This window comes from Paroedura picta, chromosome 16 (assembly GCF_049243985.1).
Source record: "Paroedura picta isolate Pp20150507F chromosome 16, Ppicta_v3.0, whole genome shotgun sequence".
Classification (NCBI taxonomy): Eukaryota; Metazoa; Chordata; class Lepidosauria; order Squamata; family Gekkonidae; genus Paroedura; species Paroedura picta.
In genome coordinates this window covers 29832627-29854380 of record NC_135384.1, presented here as the reverse complement: position 1 = coordinate 29854380, position 21754 = coordinate 29832627, and the positions used below count along the sequence as shown (strand labels likewise).

The window sequence follows — 21754 nt, the reverse complement described above, 5'->3', positions numbered from 1 at the left end:
AAAATGATTTGCAAGTGTGTTTTACGAAGAAGAAGAAAAAGAAGAGCAGCTGTTTTTATACTCCACTTTTCACTCCCCGAAGGAGTCCCAAAGTGGCTTACAAGCCTTTCCCCCTCCCTCTCCCCACAACCATCACCCTGTGAGGTAGAGGGGCTGAGAGAGCTCTGAGAGAACTGTGCCTGGCCCAAGGTCACCCAGCTGGCTGCATTTGGAGGAGCAGTGGGGAATCAAACCTGGCTCTTCTGATTAGAGTTCACGTCTCAAGTAAGCATTTGCTTGATGCTTTTTGAAACCAGACGCCCTGCTCAGGAGAAAACAAAAATACAAGCAGCACAGCAGTTGCTGAGAAATACATGGAGAAGTTAGAAGTTAAGACAAGAAAGTTAAAACTATTATTTTGTTCTCAGTTTAGTCTTGAAGCCCGTCAAGAGCTGGCAGCTGTGTGGAGCTCCAGCCTGCTTGATTTCTTTGAGTGGTATGTGCATTTTTAAAAAATTGACTTTAATCCTATGCCCAGGTGTTTATGGTGTTAATTTCTGTACTTCATAATTTCTGAAGAAAACTGTGGCCGAAAAATACCTTGAAATAGCGGCTTTTTGGAATTAACACACCTGTGGATGCATTACCCAGCCGTTGTTGCTTTTTGGCCTGACACAAACTGTATTTTGTACACTTTGAAAAAAATGTAGGTTCACAACACCTCCTAGCTGAGAATATCCCAGGAGAGAGCAGCATTCGGGGCTCCAGAGCACCCCGGGCGGGTGGGGTGCCCTCCAGACTGTAGCGGTGAGCCTGAACTCTACACGGGGCCCCATGGGGAGAACTGCGACACGGCAAGCACGAAAATAAAATCGCAGCCCACCACCTGAGCATTTTGTGGAGCTGAGAATCAAGTCAGAGACGTTTCTGAAGCTGATGGGGAAGCCCTGAGAATATAATCGCCCTTCTTTTCCCTTCGCAGACAAACTATGCACAAGGCTAGTTAAGACTGAACTGCACCTCAACTCCCTTCCACAAGCTCAAAGGGAAAAGGCTGAGTTTACTGAGAGATTGCGGATATTTGCCGGCAAAACGAACCCGTTCTTTCGATATTATTTCACTCCTTGTTTTCCCAGGCGGGGAAGAATCTCAAGCCCAAAGTGGATCGCTTTGCAATTAGGAAACGTCGTCATGAAATCATTTTTAAAAACTCAGCTGGAGAGCACTGGAACGTTAAGACATGCATAGGAGAGGCCAACCGCCCCAGAGAGAAGCCTTCACCCGGTCTGCAAACGCCATCAGTTTGACGTGCGCCGCTGGTTGAGCACAGGGCTGCATGCCCTGCACATTCTCACAACGGCAGTTTGCATCGCAGAACTCAAGAAACTGGGTACAGAATCCAGCCTCCTCCCAACCTGACCTTTTCATTTCTGAGGCAGCCAATGTCTCGTCCTTAAGGACTGCTCCAACGCCTGACCAGACCTCAGAAGTCTCGCATGTCCCTGGAGGCAAGCTGAGCCGGATTTCCAGTCCGCAGAAGTGAAGGAGCGGCGCACCACGAACCTCTTCCCTCCTCTTTCGGCAAGCAGAACGAATGGAGCAAAAGATACAGCCACGGGCTGTAGAATCCAATTCTTCTGAATGGAGAATTACATTTTTAGCGGTGAGCATGCGCCGCTCCAGTCCAGCTCCTTCCAGGTGGGGCCTGCCAGCCCAAGGCTTGTCTTCCAGGGAAGACCCCTCCCTTCCCCCGCCCACCAGCAACCTTCCCTAAAAACTTTAGAAGGAAAAACTAGCTTTGGCACCAGCCTTGGAGCAGACAACCTGGGAAGTCACAGCAACAGAGATCATTCACACTGCCTTCCTGAGGGGAGGGGGGGGAATGCTCTTGGCACATTGCGGTTATCTGAGAAAACGTGAGAATCCAGAAATGTCCCCTTCACTACCAAGTGGAGGGAGGGAACAGAACTCCGGCAAGAGCTGGCAGTTTGCTTGCTCAGCCGCAGGGCTTGGAAGGCTTCCGGTGTGCGCGTGAAAGAGAGAGAGGCAAGAGAATCCATCCTGAGCATCCAGATCCTTCTTCTGGGTGCTTGAGGCGGATCCTGCACTGAGCAGGGGGTTGGACTAGATGGCCTGCGGGGCCCCTTCCCACTCTATGGCTCTAGGATTCTAAGTCTTTCCGGGCCACACGGCAAACGCCGGTTGCCGAGAATGTTCTGCATTATACAAAGGACTCTTTCGCACCACGCTTGGTGGCCTTCCGCTCTCGGGTTTCGCTGGAATCCCCCTGCCCCTCTTTTGTTCCGCCGTGACCGTCCTCTTTCCCCTTCTCCGGATCGTCCTTCTTCTCGCTGGGGCTGGTCTTTGGATCCACAACTAACTCGAGGCTGACAGGGGGGGCGTCTTCCGGAGACCTTTCGGTTTCTGCCCGGAGGGTGGAAGAGCCATACATGGAATTCAGTTTCTCTGCGATGAGCCCTTCCTTCTCGGGGGCCCCTTCGGCCAGGGAGCTCTCCTCTTGGCTGTGCCGGTACATGTAGGAGGCCTGCTTCACCGACCGTCTCAGCAGGTATCTCCGGAAGGCCCGCTGGATTTTGGCGGCACACACTTCCTCCTGCTTCCTTTTCAGCGTGGTCGTTATGGGCTCGTAGGACACTTTGGACGGGTTCGCGGCCATGAATTTCTCCTCCATGGACTGCTTGAGGGCGTCCATTTCTCCCGAGTCCCCCAGGACCTCTTTGGTGAGGGCAAAGAGGATGTCCAGGCAGTGGATCCGGTCCCCAGGAACCATGGGCAAGTCCAGAGTGACCAACTTGATCTTGTTGGGCTTAGGAATCCGCAGCGGGTCTTGCAAGGTGTCCACGAAGTCGGAGAGGATGCTGTACTCAACGAACTGGGTGGCGTCCGGGTCGAACTTCTCCCAGGTCTCGTAGAACATTTCGAAGTCGTCTTCACACAGCGGCTCGCTGCTCTCCTCCGTGGCGACGTTGAAGTTCTCCAGGATGATGGCGATGTACATGTTCACCACCACCAAGAAGGAGATGATGATGTAGCTGCAGAAGAAGCAGATGCCGATGGACGGGTTGCCACAGTCGCCCTTGACGGAGCTGCCCGGGTTTTCCAGTTCCGGGTCGCAGTCCGGGGGGCCGCTGTTCAGGATGGGGTTCAGCAAGCCATCCCACCCGGCCGAGGTGGTGATCTGGAACAGGCAGATGATGCTGTTGCCAAACGTCTCGAAGTTGAAGATGTCGTCCACGCCGGATTCCTTCTTCACGTAGGCAAAGTTGGACATCCCGAAGATGGAATAGATGAACATGACCAAGAAAAGGAGCAGGCCGATGTTGAAGAGGGCCGGCAGGGACATCATCAAGGCAAAGAGGAGCGTCCGGATGCCCTTGGCTCCCCGGATCAGCCGGAGAACACGCCCGATTCTGGCCAAGCGGATGACCCTGAAGAGCGTGGGGGACACGAAGTACTCCTCGATGAGGTCCGAGAGCAGAAGTCCTGGAAGGGAAGGAGAGAAGAGACACTTTGCTTCCAGGAACTCTCAGTGGCCAAAGCACAGACGGGCCGTTTAGAAATGAATAGTGCACAGTGTGTTGCATTTCCACGCAGGCCAAAAAGGATGCACACAAATGCATTCATTTCGGCCCGAGGGAAGAAAATATGGACTGTGCATCTTCATTAACGGTTTGTAAACATCGTTTTCACAACTGTCTAATTTTAAAAATTCCCAAGAGAAAATTGGAAATTTTTTTAAAAAGGTGCAGCAAGCAGGCACAGGATGCAAATGAAATAAATCCCAGCTCGGATGCAGTGATAATCGAAAGTAAGCCGTGAGTGCAGAAAGGGCCACGATCCTTACATCTCCATGTCTCCGAAGACTCTGCAGATTGGGGAGCAGACTGATCCTTCCACAGTCACGTATTTCCCCCTGTGTCTGTTTTTCAAAATCAGCATTATAGAACTTTCAGCACTTCTGCCAGGGAGATGGCTGACGTGTCCACCCGGGTGGATGAGTTGCCCCTTGAAATCCAGGCCGGACGGAGCAGATACAGTTGCCCGGGGCCTGCAAAACGGCACTCTTCCGCCAGCCGAGAGGAACCTCCCCCTTATTTACTGATACTGTCTCCTGCAGCCAGTCCAACAGATGAGACGTTTTAACTGTTCTTAACGAAGTTCTAATTTCTTATTGTAAATCGCCCCAAGCTCACTTGTGGGGAGGGGGCAATATAAACATCAAATTATAAATACATTTAAAAAAATAGAATTGTCTGGCCGCCAGTCAAGGAATGTTCAGAGGTCGTTTGCCATGGCCTGCCTCTGTGTCATGACCCCCCACCCCGGTGTCCCTTGGGGGAACTGCCACCCAAATCCTTGGAGGTCTCCCATCCAAATACAAACCAGGCTCAGCCCTGCTTAGATTCTTTCTGATGGGATCAGCCTTGCCTGGACTATCCAGGCTACGGCATCAAGTTGCAGGGGACTTAGGGAAGGGGTGGGCACACTGTGGCCCTCCAGATGTCCATGGACTACAATTCATTCGCTGGCAGGGACTCATGGGAATTGTAGTCCGTGGACATTTGGAGGGCTACAGTGTGCCCACCCCTGACTTAGGGGAACCGTGTAGGGATTTCAAGACAAGGGCCATTCAGGGATGGTTGGCCATGGCCTGCCTCTCTGCCACACCCCTAATGCTCCTTAGGTGGTCTCCCATCCAAGCTCTAGCCAAGATCCGACAGAACTGGCCTGGCCTGGGCTAGAAACCTCTAATCGCCCCCTCCTCACCTCCGATGGAGAAAATGACCACGACGAAGTCAAAGATGTTCCAGCCGACCGTGAAGAAGTAGTGCCGCAGGGCGACCATCTTGAGGAAGCACTCGGAGGTGAAGATGACGATGAATATCAGGTTGATTTGAAACAAGATGTCTATCTTGGTTTGGCTCTGGTCGTCTGTTTCCACCATCATGGTCACCATGTTGAGACAAATGAGGATCATGATGACTATGTCAAAGGCTTGCTGGGTCACAAAGTCAAAGATCATCCCTTGAAATTTGTTCTTTAGTGACGAGGAAGGTGGACGTGGGGCAAGACACGCAGATCAAGGCGGACGAGGGAGGAACAGAGAAGGGGAGGGAAGGAGAAAAACCCGTGAACACGAAGCCTGCAGGAACAGCCTTCTGCCCACCCACCTCCTCTGAGGGCAGTTCCTGTTTACATGTGCCTAAAGGTGCAGCGGCTCTCGTCGTGTTTTCCCAAACTGGCAGGCTGAGTTTGGGGTCTGCCTGTGGAGACGGCTGCTCAGAAATGCACCCTTGTGGAACGGTGAGGTTGTAGCATGGAGGGCCCGTTAAATCAAATAGATAAATTAATCATGTTTAATTGCACCTCTGTGAGAAACTGGCCACTTTTGAGGGCGGATTCTGTTGGCAGAGTAATTCATGCAACAGAGGTGCACAATCTGATTGAAGTGCAGCGGAAGCTTTATTCGGGAACTAACATACTTGATAGTAGAGAGGAGAGGCAGAGAAGGTGCAGACCTTACAACACTATGAACCCTGCCTCTTGCTTCCCCTCCTAAATTTTATCTAAACTCAGCTACAATCCTGAAGCCCAATGTCAGGACACTCAATTGTGGGCAGTCACGGCACCATTGTTGTGGTGCTCAGGTCTTTGCCTTCCCCTTCGTCCCCTCCCAGCGGCTTACCTGGGGCCTGGGAATGGGCTTCACGGGCTTTTTGGAGCCCAGCTTCTTCATGGCATTGTAGTATTTCTTTTGCTCCTCCGTCATGAAGATGTCCTTTCCTCCAAAGTATAAAGGGAATGGCCATTATTAGACCAGGGGAAAACTCTTCCTGGAGCAACACCCATGGAGCGAGCCCGGCAGAAGCTTCTCCACTCCTGACCGGCACCCACATCCTCTGGGGTTTAATCTGAGCCATGGAAATGTTCTTTTCATTCCCACTGCTCAAGCCCTAGGATTTGCACAGTGACTTCTGAGCATGTGCTGAGAGCAATTCCCCTGTTTGCTGTGCAGTCACTGGCTGCCTTTGCGAGGGAAAACCTGAAAGCCAGCAACTGTTGTTCTCCAGGCAGGCAGGAGCCTTGGCCCTCAAGCACGTGCTCTCTGCACATGCTCAACAGATCTCTTTCCCGCACCGCATCACATGCCCCAATGCAGAGCACAACCCGTAACCTGCCCTTGTGATTCTAAGGCGATTCACGAGGTGGGAAGCCCAGCCCTCTGCTCTCTGCAGCTGGGTGCTGACTCACACGGGGGCAGGCAGAAGACACTTATCTTTTTTTTCTGCTGGTTGAAGTTGTCGATAATGACACCGATAAACAGATTGAGAGTGAAGAATGCCCCGAAGATGATGAAGATGACAAAATAGAGGTACATGTAGAGGTTCACTTCATACTGGGGCTGTTCCTCAACCTGGGAAGGCAGAGAAGAGATAGATACACTTTCTTACGCTCTCCCCCCTGGGCTTAACAGAGATATAGGTTTCTTATCTCACTACACATGCCAAGTCATGCGTAGGGGGCACCTCACTTGGATAATGCCAATTCTTGCTGGCTGTGCCCCTCTCACCAAGTGGGCCAGTCCTGGCTGCTCCTACGAGAGGCTTGTAAGGGAGAGCAAGACGGTTGACGTATCCCAATTACCTCACGGGAATCTACAGCGGCATACATGATGTCCATCCAGCCCTTGAAGGTGGCCTACAAAAGGGAACACGGAATAACAGATTAATTCACTGGACTCCAGGAAGGGGGTGCCAAGTCTATGAACACGCAGAGAAAATACATGAAAGCCCCAGAGGAGTTTACTAAATGGGTGGGAGTTAATTAATTTTGTATATATTTTTAAATTTGTTAATCGGGTGATATGACCATATATAGTCATATTGACCTACCCCCCCAATGGCCAATGATGGGCCTGGAGGGGGTGGGAAGGGGAGGGTCCCAGGGGGTGTGTCCACAGGGGGAAATGCTCCCATGGAGAACAGAGGTGGGGTGGGAGGAAAGCTGGCCAACTTACCACCTGCAGAAGAGAGAGGTAGCCAAGACCCACGTTGTCAAAATTGACCTTCACGTTGACCCAGCGGACCTGGTTGGTGTAGCTGAGGGCCATGCATTCGCTCCTGTTGTTGACGACGCTGATGTCAAAGAGATCGCCCGTGGTGGTGTTGACGCACCGGTAATACTTCCCCGCAAAGAGGTTGACCCCCATAATGCTGAAGATGAGCCAGAAGATCAAGCAGACCAGGAGGACGTTCATGATGGACGGGATGGCCCCCAGCAGAGCATTCACGACCACCTGGGGACCCGGAAAGAGACGAGAAAGCACCCAACAGTTCGGCTGGATTTTGCACACACTTGAAACTGAAGCTGTCTTAGGCGATTACATCCCTACCCATAAAAATACCCAGATTAAGTTTGGTTTAGTTGACCAATGGCATCAGCTTGCTAAACTGTACATGGTAAACTGTAGCCATAACTGGGAAACAATTCAGGGGGGGCCGAAGTCTGTGACTAGTCCAAAGTCACCCAGCCAGCTGCGTGTGGAGGAAGAGGAGGAGGAGGAGGAGGAGGAGGAGGAGGAGGAGGAGGAGGAAGAGGAAGAGGAAGAGGAAGAGGAAGAGGAAGAGGAAGAGGAAGAGGAAGAGTGGGGAATCAAACCTGGCTCTCCACATTAGAGGCCGCTGATTATAACCCCAGCACCCCGCTGGCTCTATTAAAATGGAGGATGCGATTACAGGAGGCTATTCGGACCACATCAGTTCCCAACACCCTCCCAAGACACTGCTTGCAGAGACAAATTCAAGCCGCTCAGGTGGAAAGCCCAGGGGCATCCGGCCCAACTTACCCTCATGCCTTCAAACCTGGATAAGGCGCGAAGAGGTCTCAGGGCCCGAAGCGTCCGAAGGGATTTGATGGCTCCCAGCTCAGAATAGCCCAGCCAATTTGCAGTCAAGCTGACCAGAGAGACCTGGGGAAGGAATCGGAGTCCTTAGGGGCAAATCAAGCCGAGAAGGGCAGGAGAAGGGCCAGTGTTCCTCGTGTTCCTCATCCTGACCCTTGGCTTCCAAGAATCTGGTCCACATTGTTAACCACGCCCAAAATGGAACGTGTCTGTAGTCTAATCCAGGGGTAGTCAACCTGTGGTCCTCCAGATGTTCATGAACTACAATTCCCATGAGCCCCTGCCAGCAAACGCTGGCAGGGGCTCCTGGGAATTGTAGTTCATGAACATCTGGAGGACCACAGGTTGACTACCCCTGGTCTAATCGACCCACATTTAGGGATAAAATATCGCCTGCCAAATGAAACGGACAGGCAGCCTTTTGCACGACGCCCCCAGGTGACTCCCCCACAAGGCAGAACACAACTTGCATCGACAATGAGGAAGTCCAGCCAGCACCAGGCGTTGGTGAAGTAGACCTTGAAGCCGTAGGCCACCCATTTCAGCAGCATCTCGATCACAAAGACGTAGGAGAAGACCTTGTCCGCATACTCCAAGATGGTGCGGATCGTTTGCCGCCGCTCGATGTAGATGTCTTCAAAAGCCTGAAAGGGGAAGAACAAACGTCCCCTGACTTTCTGTCTCTGCCATCAAACAAGCCAACGAGTCCATCAATTTTGGGCATTCCTGTTAGATTGGTCATCTACTTGGTTATTTAGATGGTGCTGGGAGGAGCCTTCCCTGTGTGCAAGGGTGAGTTTGCCCGTGAACCTCCCTTTTATTAACATTCTTGGTGGCAGCATATGGCTGGGCCAGGGAGCTTGCGCAGGTGTGTCTGCGTGCCAGAGATACGCCATGCTTGCTCATTTACTGCCAGGTACCTCTGGCGCTGATTCGCCTGGTTGCTTCTCTCCTCATGGATATATGAACATCGCACTGTAGCTACTGACCTTTTTCTGACCAAAGATGCAAATCCTCCTCCTGCACTCTTTTCTTTCTTCTTGTATGCTTGTTTAGTTTAAACAAGGTGAATGTGTGTTTGGGACTCTTGTTTTTCAATAAAATTTAATTTCAAAGTTTGCCTCTGCCTGGTATTCCTATCTAGGATACTCCCCCCGCATACCTAGGTGGAAGAATCTCACCGGTTACTCCTCTCGCTCAGCAAGTCTCTGAGAATGGCTAATTCTCCCGTCATGTATTCAGGAGCTATTTTAGGCAACTCCAGGGTCACGACAAAAAAGGCAGGCAATGCCAAACTACCTCTGAAAGTCCCTTGCCAGTCTGTCCTCGGATCTCTCCGCTCCATGACACACACGCCACGTGATGAACAGATCCCTGCAAAAGCTCCTGCCCGGGACAGCCCAGCAAGTCTGATCCCTCCAGATCTCAGAAGCTAAGAAGGGCCGTCCCTGGCTAATACCTGGATGGGGGACCTCCAAGGATTTGGGGGGCAGCTCCTCAAAGGTACACATGAGGAGGTCATGATGTGGAGGCAAGAAATGTCAGACATCCCTTGCCTGGCTGCCAGACAGTCTTGGGATCTACTTGCTGCACAGCACACCCGCCGTACGATCGATCGATTGATCCATTCCTGAAATAAAAGTTGCCGAGAAGTGGCACCTACTAGAGCCCCGCTGCTCAGGAGGATCATGAAGATGATGAAGGTTTCAAACCAGTTGTGCTCCACGATCTTGAAGCACGTCTTCCGGAGATTCCACCACTTCTTCCCCTTTTCTGTTTTGACGTCAACGTAGAGACAAGGGCACCTCTGAACGCAGGCTGCAGTGGGGAAAGAGGCAGGCCGACGGTCACCGCACCGTCCCACGGCACCCTGCCCGGAACTCCCACTGCCCCAGTCCGGAGCCCCCTCCCCATCCGGGATGGGCATGCAGGGGCACAGGACACACCCCTTCTTCGTGTGCCGTGGGGCTGAGCCATGACACCCAACGCAGGTCCTGGGACTGAGGCTTGTAGGGCTCACTGAAGACCTCCTTGCGGGTGGCCTGCCCCGGACATCCTGGCCGACCAACCCACCTTCAGTGAAGCATTCCTCCGGCTCATCGTTCTCCACGGCCTCCTCAGCTGCCACTTCCTCCTCCGCCGGGTCAGGAGGCTTGTAATCCACGGTGCTGCAGATAGAGGACTCCGTCCCATCCGAAAGCGGCTTCTGAAGATGGCAAAAGGAGAGGAACACACGATCAGCTCAAAAGCAGGTGGAGGTGTAGCCACCCCCCTCCAAGTTTACGGTGAGGAGGAGGAGGAGGAGGAGGAGGAGGAAGGGGAGGAGAAGGAGGAGGAGGAGAAGGAGGAGAAGGAGAAGGAAAAGGAGAAGGAGAAGGAGGAGAAGGAGAAGGAGAAGGAGAAGGAGAAGGAGAAGGAGAAGGAGAAGGAGAAGGAGAAGGAGAAGGAGAAGGAGAAGGAGAAGGAGAAGGAGAAGGAGAAGGAGAAGGAGGAGAAGGAGGAGAAGGAGGAGAAGGAGAAGGAGAAGGAGAAGGAGAAGGAGGAGAAGGAGGAGAAGGAGATGAAGGAGAAGGAGAAGGAGAAGGAGAAGGAGAAGGAGAAGGAGAAGGAGAAGGAGAAGGAGAAGGAGAAGGAGAAGGAGAAGGAGAAGGAGGAGAAGGAGATGAAGAAGAAGGAGAAGGAGAAGGAGAAGGAGAAGGAGAAGGAGAAGGAGAAGGAGAAGGAGAAGGAGAAGGAGAAGGAGAAGGAGAACTGTCTTTTAACTACTTGCTTCCTACTACCCAAAGGAGTCCCCAAAGTACAAAATTCTCTGTTCAGGCAAAAACTTGGGGTGGGGTGGGGGGAAGATATGCATCAGTATTGATTCGGGATTTTTAAAAAGTTCTTACCACCCAAATGCACACCCCTAATCTGGACATTCCTTTTTAGTAGCTGCTTTATAACTTTTAATGCTGATGCTGATAGTTCTCTGTACCACATGAGACCTCTGCTGTTCTTGGTACACGAGTTTTAAAGGAGCACCAGGAAGAGGAGTCAGGCACTGAGTCGGCAGGTGGCTGTTCCCCCAGTCGTGTGCAAGGTAATAAGCAATCCCCATGGTAACCAGATGTGGCAGTGGGAGATGCAGCGGTGAGGCCTCAGAACAGGGAAGGGATGGTGGGACCCTGGCACTCTCAGTGGACAGTTCCTCCAAAGGCCAGGGGGTGGCAGCAGTTGAATGGAAAGAGGGACAGAAAAGCCCTTCCAGGTGTTCGGAAAGCCAGGTAAGGTGGCTCATGCCCGGGAGAGGCCTTGGGTGGCTGCTGATACCCAGAGTTCATGGCAGAAGAGGGCCTGCAGAATGGGACAGTTCTGCCAGAGAAGGGCCTTCTTGTCATCAGACTCATTCATGAGATGCAGATCTTTCTCCACGACACACTCAGATGGAGCCGGATCCTTTACAGAAGAGTTCTAGACCCTCGGTAGTTTCTGACAAAGCAGCTGGGACTCAAATATTTTGGTGACCCTCAAAATGTCCCTCTTAAAAACAAGGACTTCATGGTATGGCACTCAGCAACGTCCTGATCTAAGACTTGACCCAGCTTCGTGGCTCCCTCCAAAATGCGACAAAGTACCTGCCCCATGTTAAAAATGAGGGAAAGTGCCAAGCGACCCCCGGCAGTGTCAAATTTGCTTTCCAGAGGGAGGCTAACACAGCTCATCTGCTCGTTTCTTGTGGGGCTGCACATTTTCCCCCATCCCCACTGAGGACCGAACTGAAGCAAGTTTGCAGCACTCTACTTGTTCCATTCTGGTGGGTGGCTAAAGTTTCCCTTAGACAGCGTGAGGGAAATTTCTCCCCGCTGCATAAAAGGTAGCAAGTCATGTGAAACAGTGCAATGGTTTCTTTTCTTCATACAAGTCCGTGACAGTTTAGATTGTGGCTCATCTAATTCATGTTGACTTCTGGCACTGAAAACACATTGAAATTGCTTTTTGTGGCTCTTGCAAAAATGTCCCTGGCATCTAGAACAACCTTTCTGGTCAAGGAGATCAATGGCAAATGCATGAGGCACATCCTGGGAATATACATGCTGATAGTTGTGAGTTTCCTGCATTCTGCAGCGAGTTGGACTAGGGGACCCGGAGATCATAGAATCATAGAATCATAGAATCATAGAATCATAGAGTTGGAAGGGGCCATACAGGCCATCTAGTCCAACCCCCTGCTCAATGCAGGATTAGCCCTAAGCATCCTAAAGCATCCAAGAAAAGTGTGTATCCAACCTTTGCTTGAAGATCCCTTCCAGCTCTTTGATTCCGTGAAACTGGATGACCTAGAACTCATCCTTCCATGTCTCTGTATTTGGATCTTGCAAATATAGCCCTACAGATCCATTTAACTGTAACCTTGAGGCTAGATTACTGTCATGTGTGTTATGTGAGGCTGCCCTGGATGATGCCTTGCACATGTTACAGAATACAACTGCTTGCCCTAGGGTTGCCCCCCCCAGTTGACCTTTCCTTTCTTTTCCTTTCTTTTCCTTTCTTTTCCTTTCCTTTCCTTTCCCAGTTCAGTTGCAAGTCCCATGGACTTGGAGAGATCTGTAAGGACGGAATGTTGAAATAAGATTTTAGCTGTTTTATTATCTTCACTATTGATTGTTCGTAGATGTTTTAACTGTAAACTGAACCGTGGTTATTTTAATCTGATGGTTCTTGTGACCTGTCCAGACTCCTTGTCAGAAGAGGCAGTATATAAACCTATGTCACATTGTTCAAATGGGTTTTTGACAGTGATGGTTTCATGCAACCATCTCTTATGATAGGATCGGTCCTTCATAGCATGGGGCAGTTCCTTTATCAAGTTTTGGAGGGAGCCAGAGAGCTGAGAGAGCTCTGAGAGAACTGGGTGCCTAAGGTCACTCAGCTGGCTGCCTGTGGAGGAGGAGTGGGGAATCTAACCCGGTTCCAGGTTCTCTCTGTAGACCCTCTCATTTGGAAGTCTGTGGGCTGAACCCCAAGGAAATGCCACCAGTTGCTGGCCCCAAAGAAGACACCAAATTAGTCTCTGTAAGGGTTCAAGCTCTGTTGGGCCTTGGCCAATCAGGAATGCAAAGCGGCCAAAACAACCGTGGACCATGCAGATCTGGACACCCCGTGGCCCCTGCTGTCCACGCCCATCTACGGTTGACTTCCACCTGTGTCTGTTGCCACCCGCTCTCTAGCAAGCTCACCGCTTTCCCCAAGCAACAAAGCAGCCAACGTCTTGTTCCAAAATCTGTTTTCCTAGCAAGCCGCCGCTGCCCCCTTCTCAGTTGGTCACAAACTGCAGCATAATCTGTGCCAAGCGACTTGAGTTATAATTAGTCAAGCCAAGACCTGCGCTCCAGGGAGTTGGGTTATCTCAAGCACGGATGGCTCAGGTTACACCAAAGAGCCCTTAGGCCAAAGTTTATCTCAGTTCAGAAATCGGGAAGCAGATCCTGCCGGCCAAACCTCAGAGCCCATAAAAGCCGCAAGGCTCGCTCGCGTCTTAGGGGCTCCTGGCTAGCTTACACACAGATAAAGGGGGGAATGACGGCCCTTCTGCCCGTAATTCAAGCCCATTGCTGCAAATGCCACCCTCGCTGCCAGCTTGGCAACCGGGGCCAGAGAGTGGTGCTCCTCGGCCACGCCCAAAGCTCAGGGGACAAGTCCAGAGGTGGAGCCTGCCTTTCCAAGTGGGGCTCGCACCGGCAAAGGCAAAGAGCTTGGGCTCCCCTCGGAGGGATGGGGACCTCCCTTAGAGGCAGCTTTCGCCCAGCCCCGTCCTAGAGGCTTCTGGCAGGGAGCCTCCTGCTGTCAGCAGCCAGCGAGATGAATTTCTAAAATTGAGCGCTGCCAGGGCTCCAGCTTTCCTGGAAGTCACAGCCTCCAGCACCTGATCCAGGGGGCAGCCACCTCCCTCTGTTTGGAGCCCCAGAGCGCCCGAGAGATGAGCCCCAGGGGATGTGGCCTGCTGGGCCACCGTAAAGAGACTGGGAATCGATGGCAAAAATGCAAGGAAAAATTGTGCCGGACCAAATCGGTGGAACGGGACGAGCTGCTTTCCACCATCTGAAGGAGGCCCAAAGCGGCTCGCAAACCCTTTCCCCTCCCTCTCGTCACAACAGACACCCTGCGAGGGAGGTGGGGCCGAGAGAACTCTAAGAGAACTTCTCACAGAGAGAACTCTGTGAGAAGAGCCCTAAGAGAACTGTGACGCACTCAAGAACACAGTTGGGGAATCAAACCAGGTTCTCGAGGCTGCTGCTCTTAACTATAACACCCTGCTGGCTCTTAAGAAGAAGATTTGGTTTTATACCCCACTTTCCCCTATCTGAAGGAGTCCCTTTCCCTTCCTCTCCCCACAACAGACACCCTGTGAGGTAGGTCCTTCCTAGCATAGGACAGGTACTTTATCAAGCACCTGAGCCTCCGGTACCAACCAACCAACCAACCAATCAAACAAATAAACACAAACAAACACAAACAAACACACAAGTAAGTAAGTAAGTTTTGGAGGGAGCCAGAGAGCTCCTCCCAGCTGAGTAAGCCTGCAGTGTGCAGGGAAGACACGGTGCTGTTAGCCAGAACCCCCCACATGTCGGTCGGGTCCAGCTTTCCACGCTGAAAGCCCCTCCCCCTCCTGTTGCTCCCCAGGGGAAAGCCGGTGGGTCCCTTTTGCATCGACCTCCTCCAAGTATTCTTGCACACCGTCCTAATGAAGGGCTCTTCTTTGTAGCCTGGGTGTGTACCAAACACTTAGGGTTGCCATCTCCAAGTTGGAAAATTCCTGGAGATGCAGGGAAGCCTGGGAAGGGCAGAGTTTGAGGAGGGGAGAGACCCCACCCTCCAAATCAGTCATCTTTTCCAGGGGGGTTCATTTTGGCCATCGAGATCAACTGTAATAGCGGGGGATCTCCAGGTATCACCTGGAAGTTGCCAGCCTTATAACACCAGCCGCTCTCCGAAGCAGGGGAACTGATCTCTGCCAGCTGGAGATAATTTACCAGTCCAGGATATCTCAAGGCCCTCCCTGGAGGATGGCAACCCTACAGACACTGCTGTGTTGGCTACAGAGGCCGGAAGGCAAGGTTCTCCCGGACTCCAAAGCCCATAAACCCGGTTGCTGATGGAGGTCTTTGTTTTAACCCTAATCTGCTGTCAGGAGAGAGAGAGAAAAGGGGCCGGATGTGAAAAGCTCCCCTGGTCCAACGTCCAGGGCAGGAAACATGATCCTGCCCCAAGAAGGGAGAACTTGGCTGGAGGCAGCTGGGTGCCAACCGTGTGTGTGTGTGTGTGTGTTAGCTGCCCAGGCATGATGATAAGTGACAGCGGGAGGAGCCGGGGGAGGCGGCCGGTGGGCTGAAGAAACTTGCTGAGGGGCCCACAATTAGATCTGGCGTTAATTCCCCTGCGGGGATCATCTCTGGACACGTGGTGGGCCCTGGGGGCCGTCTGGCATAACCCGAGAATCTCAAAGCCATTAGCTGGCCCTGCCAGGGCAAGAGGCCCAGCAGCGTGTTGGGGAGGGGTCCCGCGGATTCCACAGGCGAGCAAGCTGGAAGAGGAGGACTTCTAGGAGACACACGGCAAGACCTCCCACTTGCCAAGTCTCTTCCCACTGGGGTGCCCAGCTGCAGGCAGAGAAGCCACTGGCCTGGGAAAAGCAGAGGCTGGGGAGGGGCAGAAAAGGGATGCCAGCCTCCAGGTGGGACCTGGGGATCCTCTGGAATTGTAGCTCATCTCCAGGTGACAGAGATCAGTTCTCCTGGAGAAAAATGGCTGCTTTGGAGGGGGGGACTCCATAGCAGTGAAGTCTCTCCCTGCCCCAAATCTTGCCCACTGCCGGTTTACCCCCAAAGTCTCCAGGTATTCCCCAAGCTGGAGTTGGCAACCCTGATAGAAGCTCAGCCAAGGAACTGGTCTTTTGCTACAGGGGAACGGATATTTGATAGTGAGTGGCGGGCAGAAGAGACTGTGTCTGAGCTGGCCTCTTGTGGCCCTTCCTTTCATGCCCAGGAAAATGCCCATTGTCACTAAGGGGTTGGGAAGGAAATTTCTTCCAAGCCAGAGCGGTGGGGGGGGGGGTATCATCTGGGCATGGGATTGGGGTCACTGTAGGTGGGCAGGTAGTTGTGGGTTTCCTGCATTGTGCAGGGGGCTGGACGAGATGACCCTTGGAGGTCCCCTCCCAACTCCATTATTCTACCTGGAGATCACTTGTAATTCCAGGAGCTCTCCAGGCCCTACCTGGAGGTTAGCAAGCCTACCCCTGACCTTAAGGGTTACCAACTCCTGGTGGGACCTGGAAAGCTCCTGCTATCGCAATTGTACTCCGAGCAATAGAGATCAGTCCCCCTGGAGACAATGGCTGCTTCGGAGGGTGGAGCTCGGGCACTGTCCCTCCCACCCCCACAACCTTCAGATATTTCCCCAGCCAACTCAGCCTGACCTCGAGGGTTTCAGGAATGAGATCTCACCAAGATTTTGGACACCTCAGGATTTAGACTAATGGACATAAACGACACCAACGGAGGTTTCTGACCGCTAACTTTTAATTAACTTCTGTTCTCCTACTTTGCGGCCAGTGTAAAGAACTAGGTGCAATTAAACGTGATTAGTATGCTGAGCTCAGCACCTGCAATAAAAACTGCAAAAGTTTGACAAACTGACAAATACTCTCAAGGATAAATGCTCCGCTTCCCAGCCCAAATCTCCATCTCCATAAATGGAAAAAAACAAACAAACATTATTATCAACAAACTGAAGTCTAATTAAAAGGAGCTCCTACTTTAGGTGGGGTACAAAGTGGGGCACAAAAAAACCTCTTCTTTTTTCCAAAAGCTCAGCCTTATAGGTAAGCCCAAAAAAGACCAGAAGCAGAACCACTATGTCCAAATGTTTTCAACCAAGCATGAAATAAAGGGAGATAAAGCAATGAATGCAATAAAGGAATGTAAACAAAAGACTTTAAAAGCTTCTAAAAACAGCAGAACGGAACCACAACACTTCCCAAACCAGAACGTGGAGACCGCCTCAGCCTTGGCACGGGGGGCCTGAACAACTGCTTGGGTATGCCAGTCCGGGATGCTGGCCCCGACTGCCAGGGCAGCTTAGTGAAGACAGGCACAGTTTCCTCCAAGGAAGCTCATTCTCAAGGAACCCCCCAAAAGCACCCGAGGAGCCCATTCCCAGGCAGACCTCTTGGGCGCCCTCCCCGTGCTTCGCCTCTCCTCGCAGGGGGATCCGGGCCTCACCTTGGTGTCCTCCGCTGTCTCTTCTCCCGTGTCCGTCTCGTCGTAAAGGTCCGACTCTTCAGAGGCGATTGGGACGTGGATGGTCAGGTTCGGATTGTTGATGAAGTTCATGTGATCCAGATCGTCGATGAACGGGGCTCGCTTGGCTATTCTGTCCAAGTAATTCGGTTTGGAGTCCCGGCTGACGTCCAGCTGATTAATGACCGGCGGGTCCTGGCCCAAGTCTATGGGGCAGAGCCCGTCGATGGCTGACTCTTTTTTGGCTATGCCATCCATGTAATCCGATTTGGAGTCCTGGCCAGTCTCCATGTGGTTGAGGACAAATTTCTCCTTATTACCCTCTTCCTCCTCCTTGGCCGATGGCTCCTTTCCCCGCTTCCACCCCTGGTGAAGGAGCCAGAGGGCTTGCTTCTTGACAAAGTCGATCCCCCGCGTGATCCTGCCGATCGCAACCTGCAGATTGTTCATCTCGCCGTCGTCATCGGAACCCGCCAAGCTGTCTGCGCTGAAGGAACTGAGCAGCAGGGCCAAGAAGAGGTTGAGAACCTGCAGGGGACGGGGAAGGGGACAACAGAGACGCTGACTTAAAAACAGGCAGGGGGATCCCTCAGAAATCAGTACTTGGTAAAAAAAGAGAGAGAGAGAGAGAGTAGATCATGTGTTAATCATCCCAAAGAGAACAAAAGCACACTGAACGTGCGTTATCCTAAGGGTAGTCAACCTGTGGTCCTCCAGATGTTCACGGACTACAATTCCCAGGAGCCCCTGCCAGCGTTAGCTGGCAGGGTCTCTTGGGAATTGTAGTCTGTGAACATCTGGAGGACCACAGGTTGACTACCTGTGCGTTATCCAGTGGGTGCGGGAGGAGGGAAGATGCAGAACAAAACCTGAGCATTACAACATTTCTTAGGACGCAAGCAAAGAAAATGCACTTGCTTTGCCTAGATGCATATTCTGTTCCTAGAAATTCTGTCCCCGTCTCAGGCTCCTGAGTTTGGCCCCAGCTCTTTGTCGCTTCTGCAAGGACTGGAAATGTTTGTTTTTTAAAACAAAACAAGGCAAACTGACCATCTCACGGTGGTGGATCCCACACATCATCCACGCACTTGGCTCTCCTCTTATTTGTTCTTCCCTTTAATTTAATTCCCATCTGGCCACTAGAGGCTCTCAGTTCTCTTACTAACTGTGACTAGCTCAAGGTCACCCAGCTGGCCGCATATGGAGAGGGAGCGGGGAAACAAACCCAGTTCTCCAGAAGCACATTTGGGAATCCTTCTGCGTGACAGTGTCGTAAGAATCCCCTGTCCAGCCCGGATCGAGCGGAGTCAGCTCTTCATGAGAGGAAAATCAGATTCCGTCAGCAGAAAGAGAGCCTGCCAAGAGGCCCCTTATCCCTTGCAAGAGGTTCTTAACAGACACTTGGCCGGCTTTGGCAAGACCCACAATCCCCCTCTCAGGACTGGCCCATCTGACACATGCCTTTCTGGGAGGGTTTTGACGCATGTGTGCTCTCCAGAGGCCATTCCAGTTGTGCAAGGCAGGCCTGAATTTGAGCGATTTATCTTTGGCCTCAACGTGCAGCTTAGGAGAAGGTGCATCCTTTGCCTGAGCCGTGGGAGGGGTCTGTTGTGGGGACAGGAAAGGAAAGCGATTGCATGCTGCGTTGAGGCGCCTTCAGGAAGGGAAAAGTGGCGTATGAAAACAAACTCTTCTTCTTTCACCAGGTCTAAGGGCCCCTCAAGTGCAAAGGACTGGTAGTAGGTGCTGCACCTTCACCTGGATGGCCCAGGTTCACCCAATCTTGTCAGATCCTAGAAACTAAGAACGGTTGGTATTTGGCTAGGAGACCCCCGAGAAATATAAGAGTCATTGTGTAGAGATAGGCACTGGCTAACCACCTCTGAATGTCTCTTTCTCTGAAGAAGAAGAAGAGTTGGTTCTTATATGCAGCTTTTCTCTTCCAGAAGGAGTCTCAAAGCAGCTTACAGTCGCCTTCCCTTTCCTCTCCCCACAACTGAAAACCCCATGGAGTCACCACCCATGTTCCCTCTAAGCTGTAAGCACAAACAGCAGTCATTAACACAGACACCTCAGTCAGCAGCAATTTGCCCACTGCCTGTTTTCAGATTACAACAGTTATATTCTGTTCAGGGTGTGAACTGTCTGTCTGTCTGTCTGTCTGTCTGTCTGTCTGTGTCTCTCTGGGGGAATTAGGAAAAAAACATTGGTCACCTGGTCACTCTAGGTCAACTGTGATTTGATGGCACAAAAAAAAATGAAGGCAATTCTGCAGAGGGAAAAGGGTAGGGACAAAAACTCCAATGAAACCTTTCTGCTTTTGAATTAGGCTCCAGGGCAAAGAAGGGGGGGAGGTGGCTGCAAAGTTTCTCTTAAAAAAAGCAGAGAAATAGCAAACAGAATGTGAACTGAAAGCCAAAGGGAGGAACTGAATGCAGAAGGGAGCCTCCCCCCTCCCCCAACACATCCCCTTGAAAAGTAGGGTTAAATACAGAAAGAAAAAAATACCCAAGGAAATGCACTGAGAAAGCAAAGGAAAACACCAGTGCAGAAAAGGCCTATGAAAAACCCCTCTGCAAAATGCACACTGGAGTGGTGAGAGCCACTGGCCTGTATATGATATCCTGGCACAAATTCACAGCAAACAAAAGTTCTGGCAATGAGCCATGGCCACGACAGCTAAAAGCAGCCTCCACCTTGCTGGTGAGGCAAGGCGTGGGGGAGAGCTCTGCCCTCCTGTGGGCAACAGGATGTGGACTGCATGCAGAGGGAGTTCTTGAGAGGTGCTAGAGGTCAGCCGCAGGGTCCTGCTCCACCTCATACCCACCCAAGACCCCCCCTCTTCTCGCCCCCACGCCCCTCCCTGCGGGCCCCGCCGGGTCTGCCATGTACAGTAACATCAGCGAGAAAGTGGAATGTGTTCTGCGGCAAGAAGGCAGAGTCCTGCTCCCCCCCTCCCCCCGCGTCCGTTTCTGTGCTTCTTCCTGCCAGGAGTGCATTTGAGACGGAGCTTTGCTAATGCTCAAGGTCATGGCTGCTACGTTGCACATGGCTCATGCCTCAAGACTTAACTGGGGCCTTTATATAAGACTCCTTTGGCTTTCCTCACAACTCTCGGAGGCGTCTCCGGAGCACCGGCTCCAACTATTTGCCTGTAACCCTAAAGGCTGCTCCAGTCTCTTCTTCCCTCTACTAAGTCCCAAACCTTTCCCCTTAATGGCTTGCAACGGAAATGCGGAAAGGGACACGAATAGAAAAATGACAGCTGGATCCGGAACACCAAAAATATGTCAAGGCAAGAGAGGGTGATATTTCAAATGGGGCAGGGGGAGGGCCTGGAAACAACCAATCTGATAAGGACTCATTTCACAGAATCATAGAATCATAGAATCATAGAGTTGGAAGGGGCCACACAGGCCATCTAGTCCAACCCCCTGTTCAATGCAGGATCAGCCCTAAGCATCCTAAAGCATCCAAGAAAAGTGTGTATCCAACCTTTGTTTGAAGACTGCCAGTCCCGGAAGTATGTACTTAGTTACTGTCGATGGAGAGGTATTCTGTGCAAACACCAGAGACTCTCTGGTGTTATGCAAGGGAACTGGATAGATAGTTGCTGGGATGCAGCAGGGAGGGAGGTCCCTTCTTTCCCCCTGTACTGCTTAACCCAGATTTTCTCAACTTTTTCACTCTTGGGAAACCCCTGGAACATTCTCCAGGCTCCAAGAACCCCCCAGAGGTGGTGTGATCAGGCGGAATACGGGTGGGAGACGTAGCTGTGGACACGCCCACCCGGGGCCCCTCCCCTTCCCATCCCCTCATTGGCCATTTGGGGAGGGGTGGGTGGCTTGACCTGACCACATATGGTCACGATCACCCAATAACTATTGCTTGGGGCTCGCCGGAAAAAGCCACTCACCACCAGGTTCCCGATCACCATGACCATCATGAAGACGATGAGGCACAAGGCCTGCCCGGCCACCTCCATGCAGTCCCACATGGTCTCGATCCACTCCCCGCAAAGGATGCGGAAGACGATGAGGAAGGAGTGGAAGAAGTCGTGCATGTGCCACCGTGGCAGCTCACAGTCGGCGGCGATCTTGCAGACGCACTCCTTGTAGCTCTTCCCAAACAGCTGCATGCCCACCACGGCAAAGATGAACACGATGATGGCCAGGACCAGCGTCAGGTTGCCCAGGGCGCCCACCGAGTTGCCGATGATTTTGATCAGCATGTTGAGGGTCGGCCACGATTTTGCGAGCTTGAAGACTCTCATCTGGGAACGGAAGAGGGAACCTGGTGAGCCAGTGAGACTCTCGCCAGCCCCTGGAGGGTCCGAGTCAGGGTTCCCCAACGTGATGCCTCTGATTGCTGTTATTGTTATATAGTAACATCAGAGTCCAGCAAGGGCGCCTTTAAGGCCAACAAAGATTCATTCAAGGCGTGAGCTTTCGAGTGCAAGCACTCTTCCTCAGACTAAGAACTGACCATCATGTGCTTGCACTCGAAAGCTCCCACCTTGAATGAATCTTTGTTGGTCTCAAAGGTGCACCTGGACTCTGATTTTATTGTG

General features: G+C 52.0%; 1 protein-coding gene across 1 annotated transcript in view; it reads right to left on the bottom strand.

Moving 5' to 3' along the window:
* Positions 1-1019: 1019 nt before the first annotated feature.
* SCN4A (sodium voltage-gated channel alpha subunit 4) overlaps positions 1020-21754 on the bottom strand; it is a 37211-nt gene continuing 16476 nt past the window's right edge. The window contains exons 14-25 of the mRNA XM_077314242.1: positions 21101-21457; positions 17167-17712; positions 9977-10109; positions 9567-9721; positions 8374-8547; positions 7847-7969; positions 7019-7297; positions 6646-6699; positions 6278-6415; positions 5687-5791; positions 4768-5038; positions 1020-3483 (exon numbers count right to left, since the gene is read on the bottom strand). Coding sequence (XP_077170357.1) covers positions 2201-3483; positions 4768-5038; positions 5687-5791; positions 6278-6415; positions 6646-6699; positions 7019-7297; positions 7847-7969; positions 8374-8547; positions 9567-9721; positions 9977-10109; positions 17167-17712; positions 21101-21457 — 3618 coding nt within the window. The 3' untranslated portion in view covers positions 1020-2200. The remainder of the gene's footprint in view (positions 3484-4767; positions 5039-5686; positions 5792-6277; positions 6416-6645; positions 6700-7018; positions 7298-7846; positions 7970-8373; positions 8548-9566; positions 9722-9976; positions 10110-17166; positions 17713-21100; positions 21458-21754) is intronic.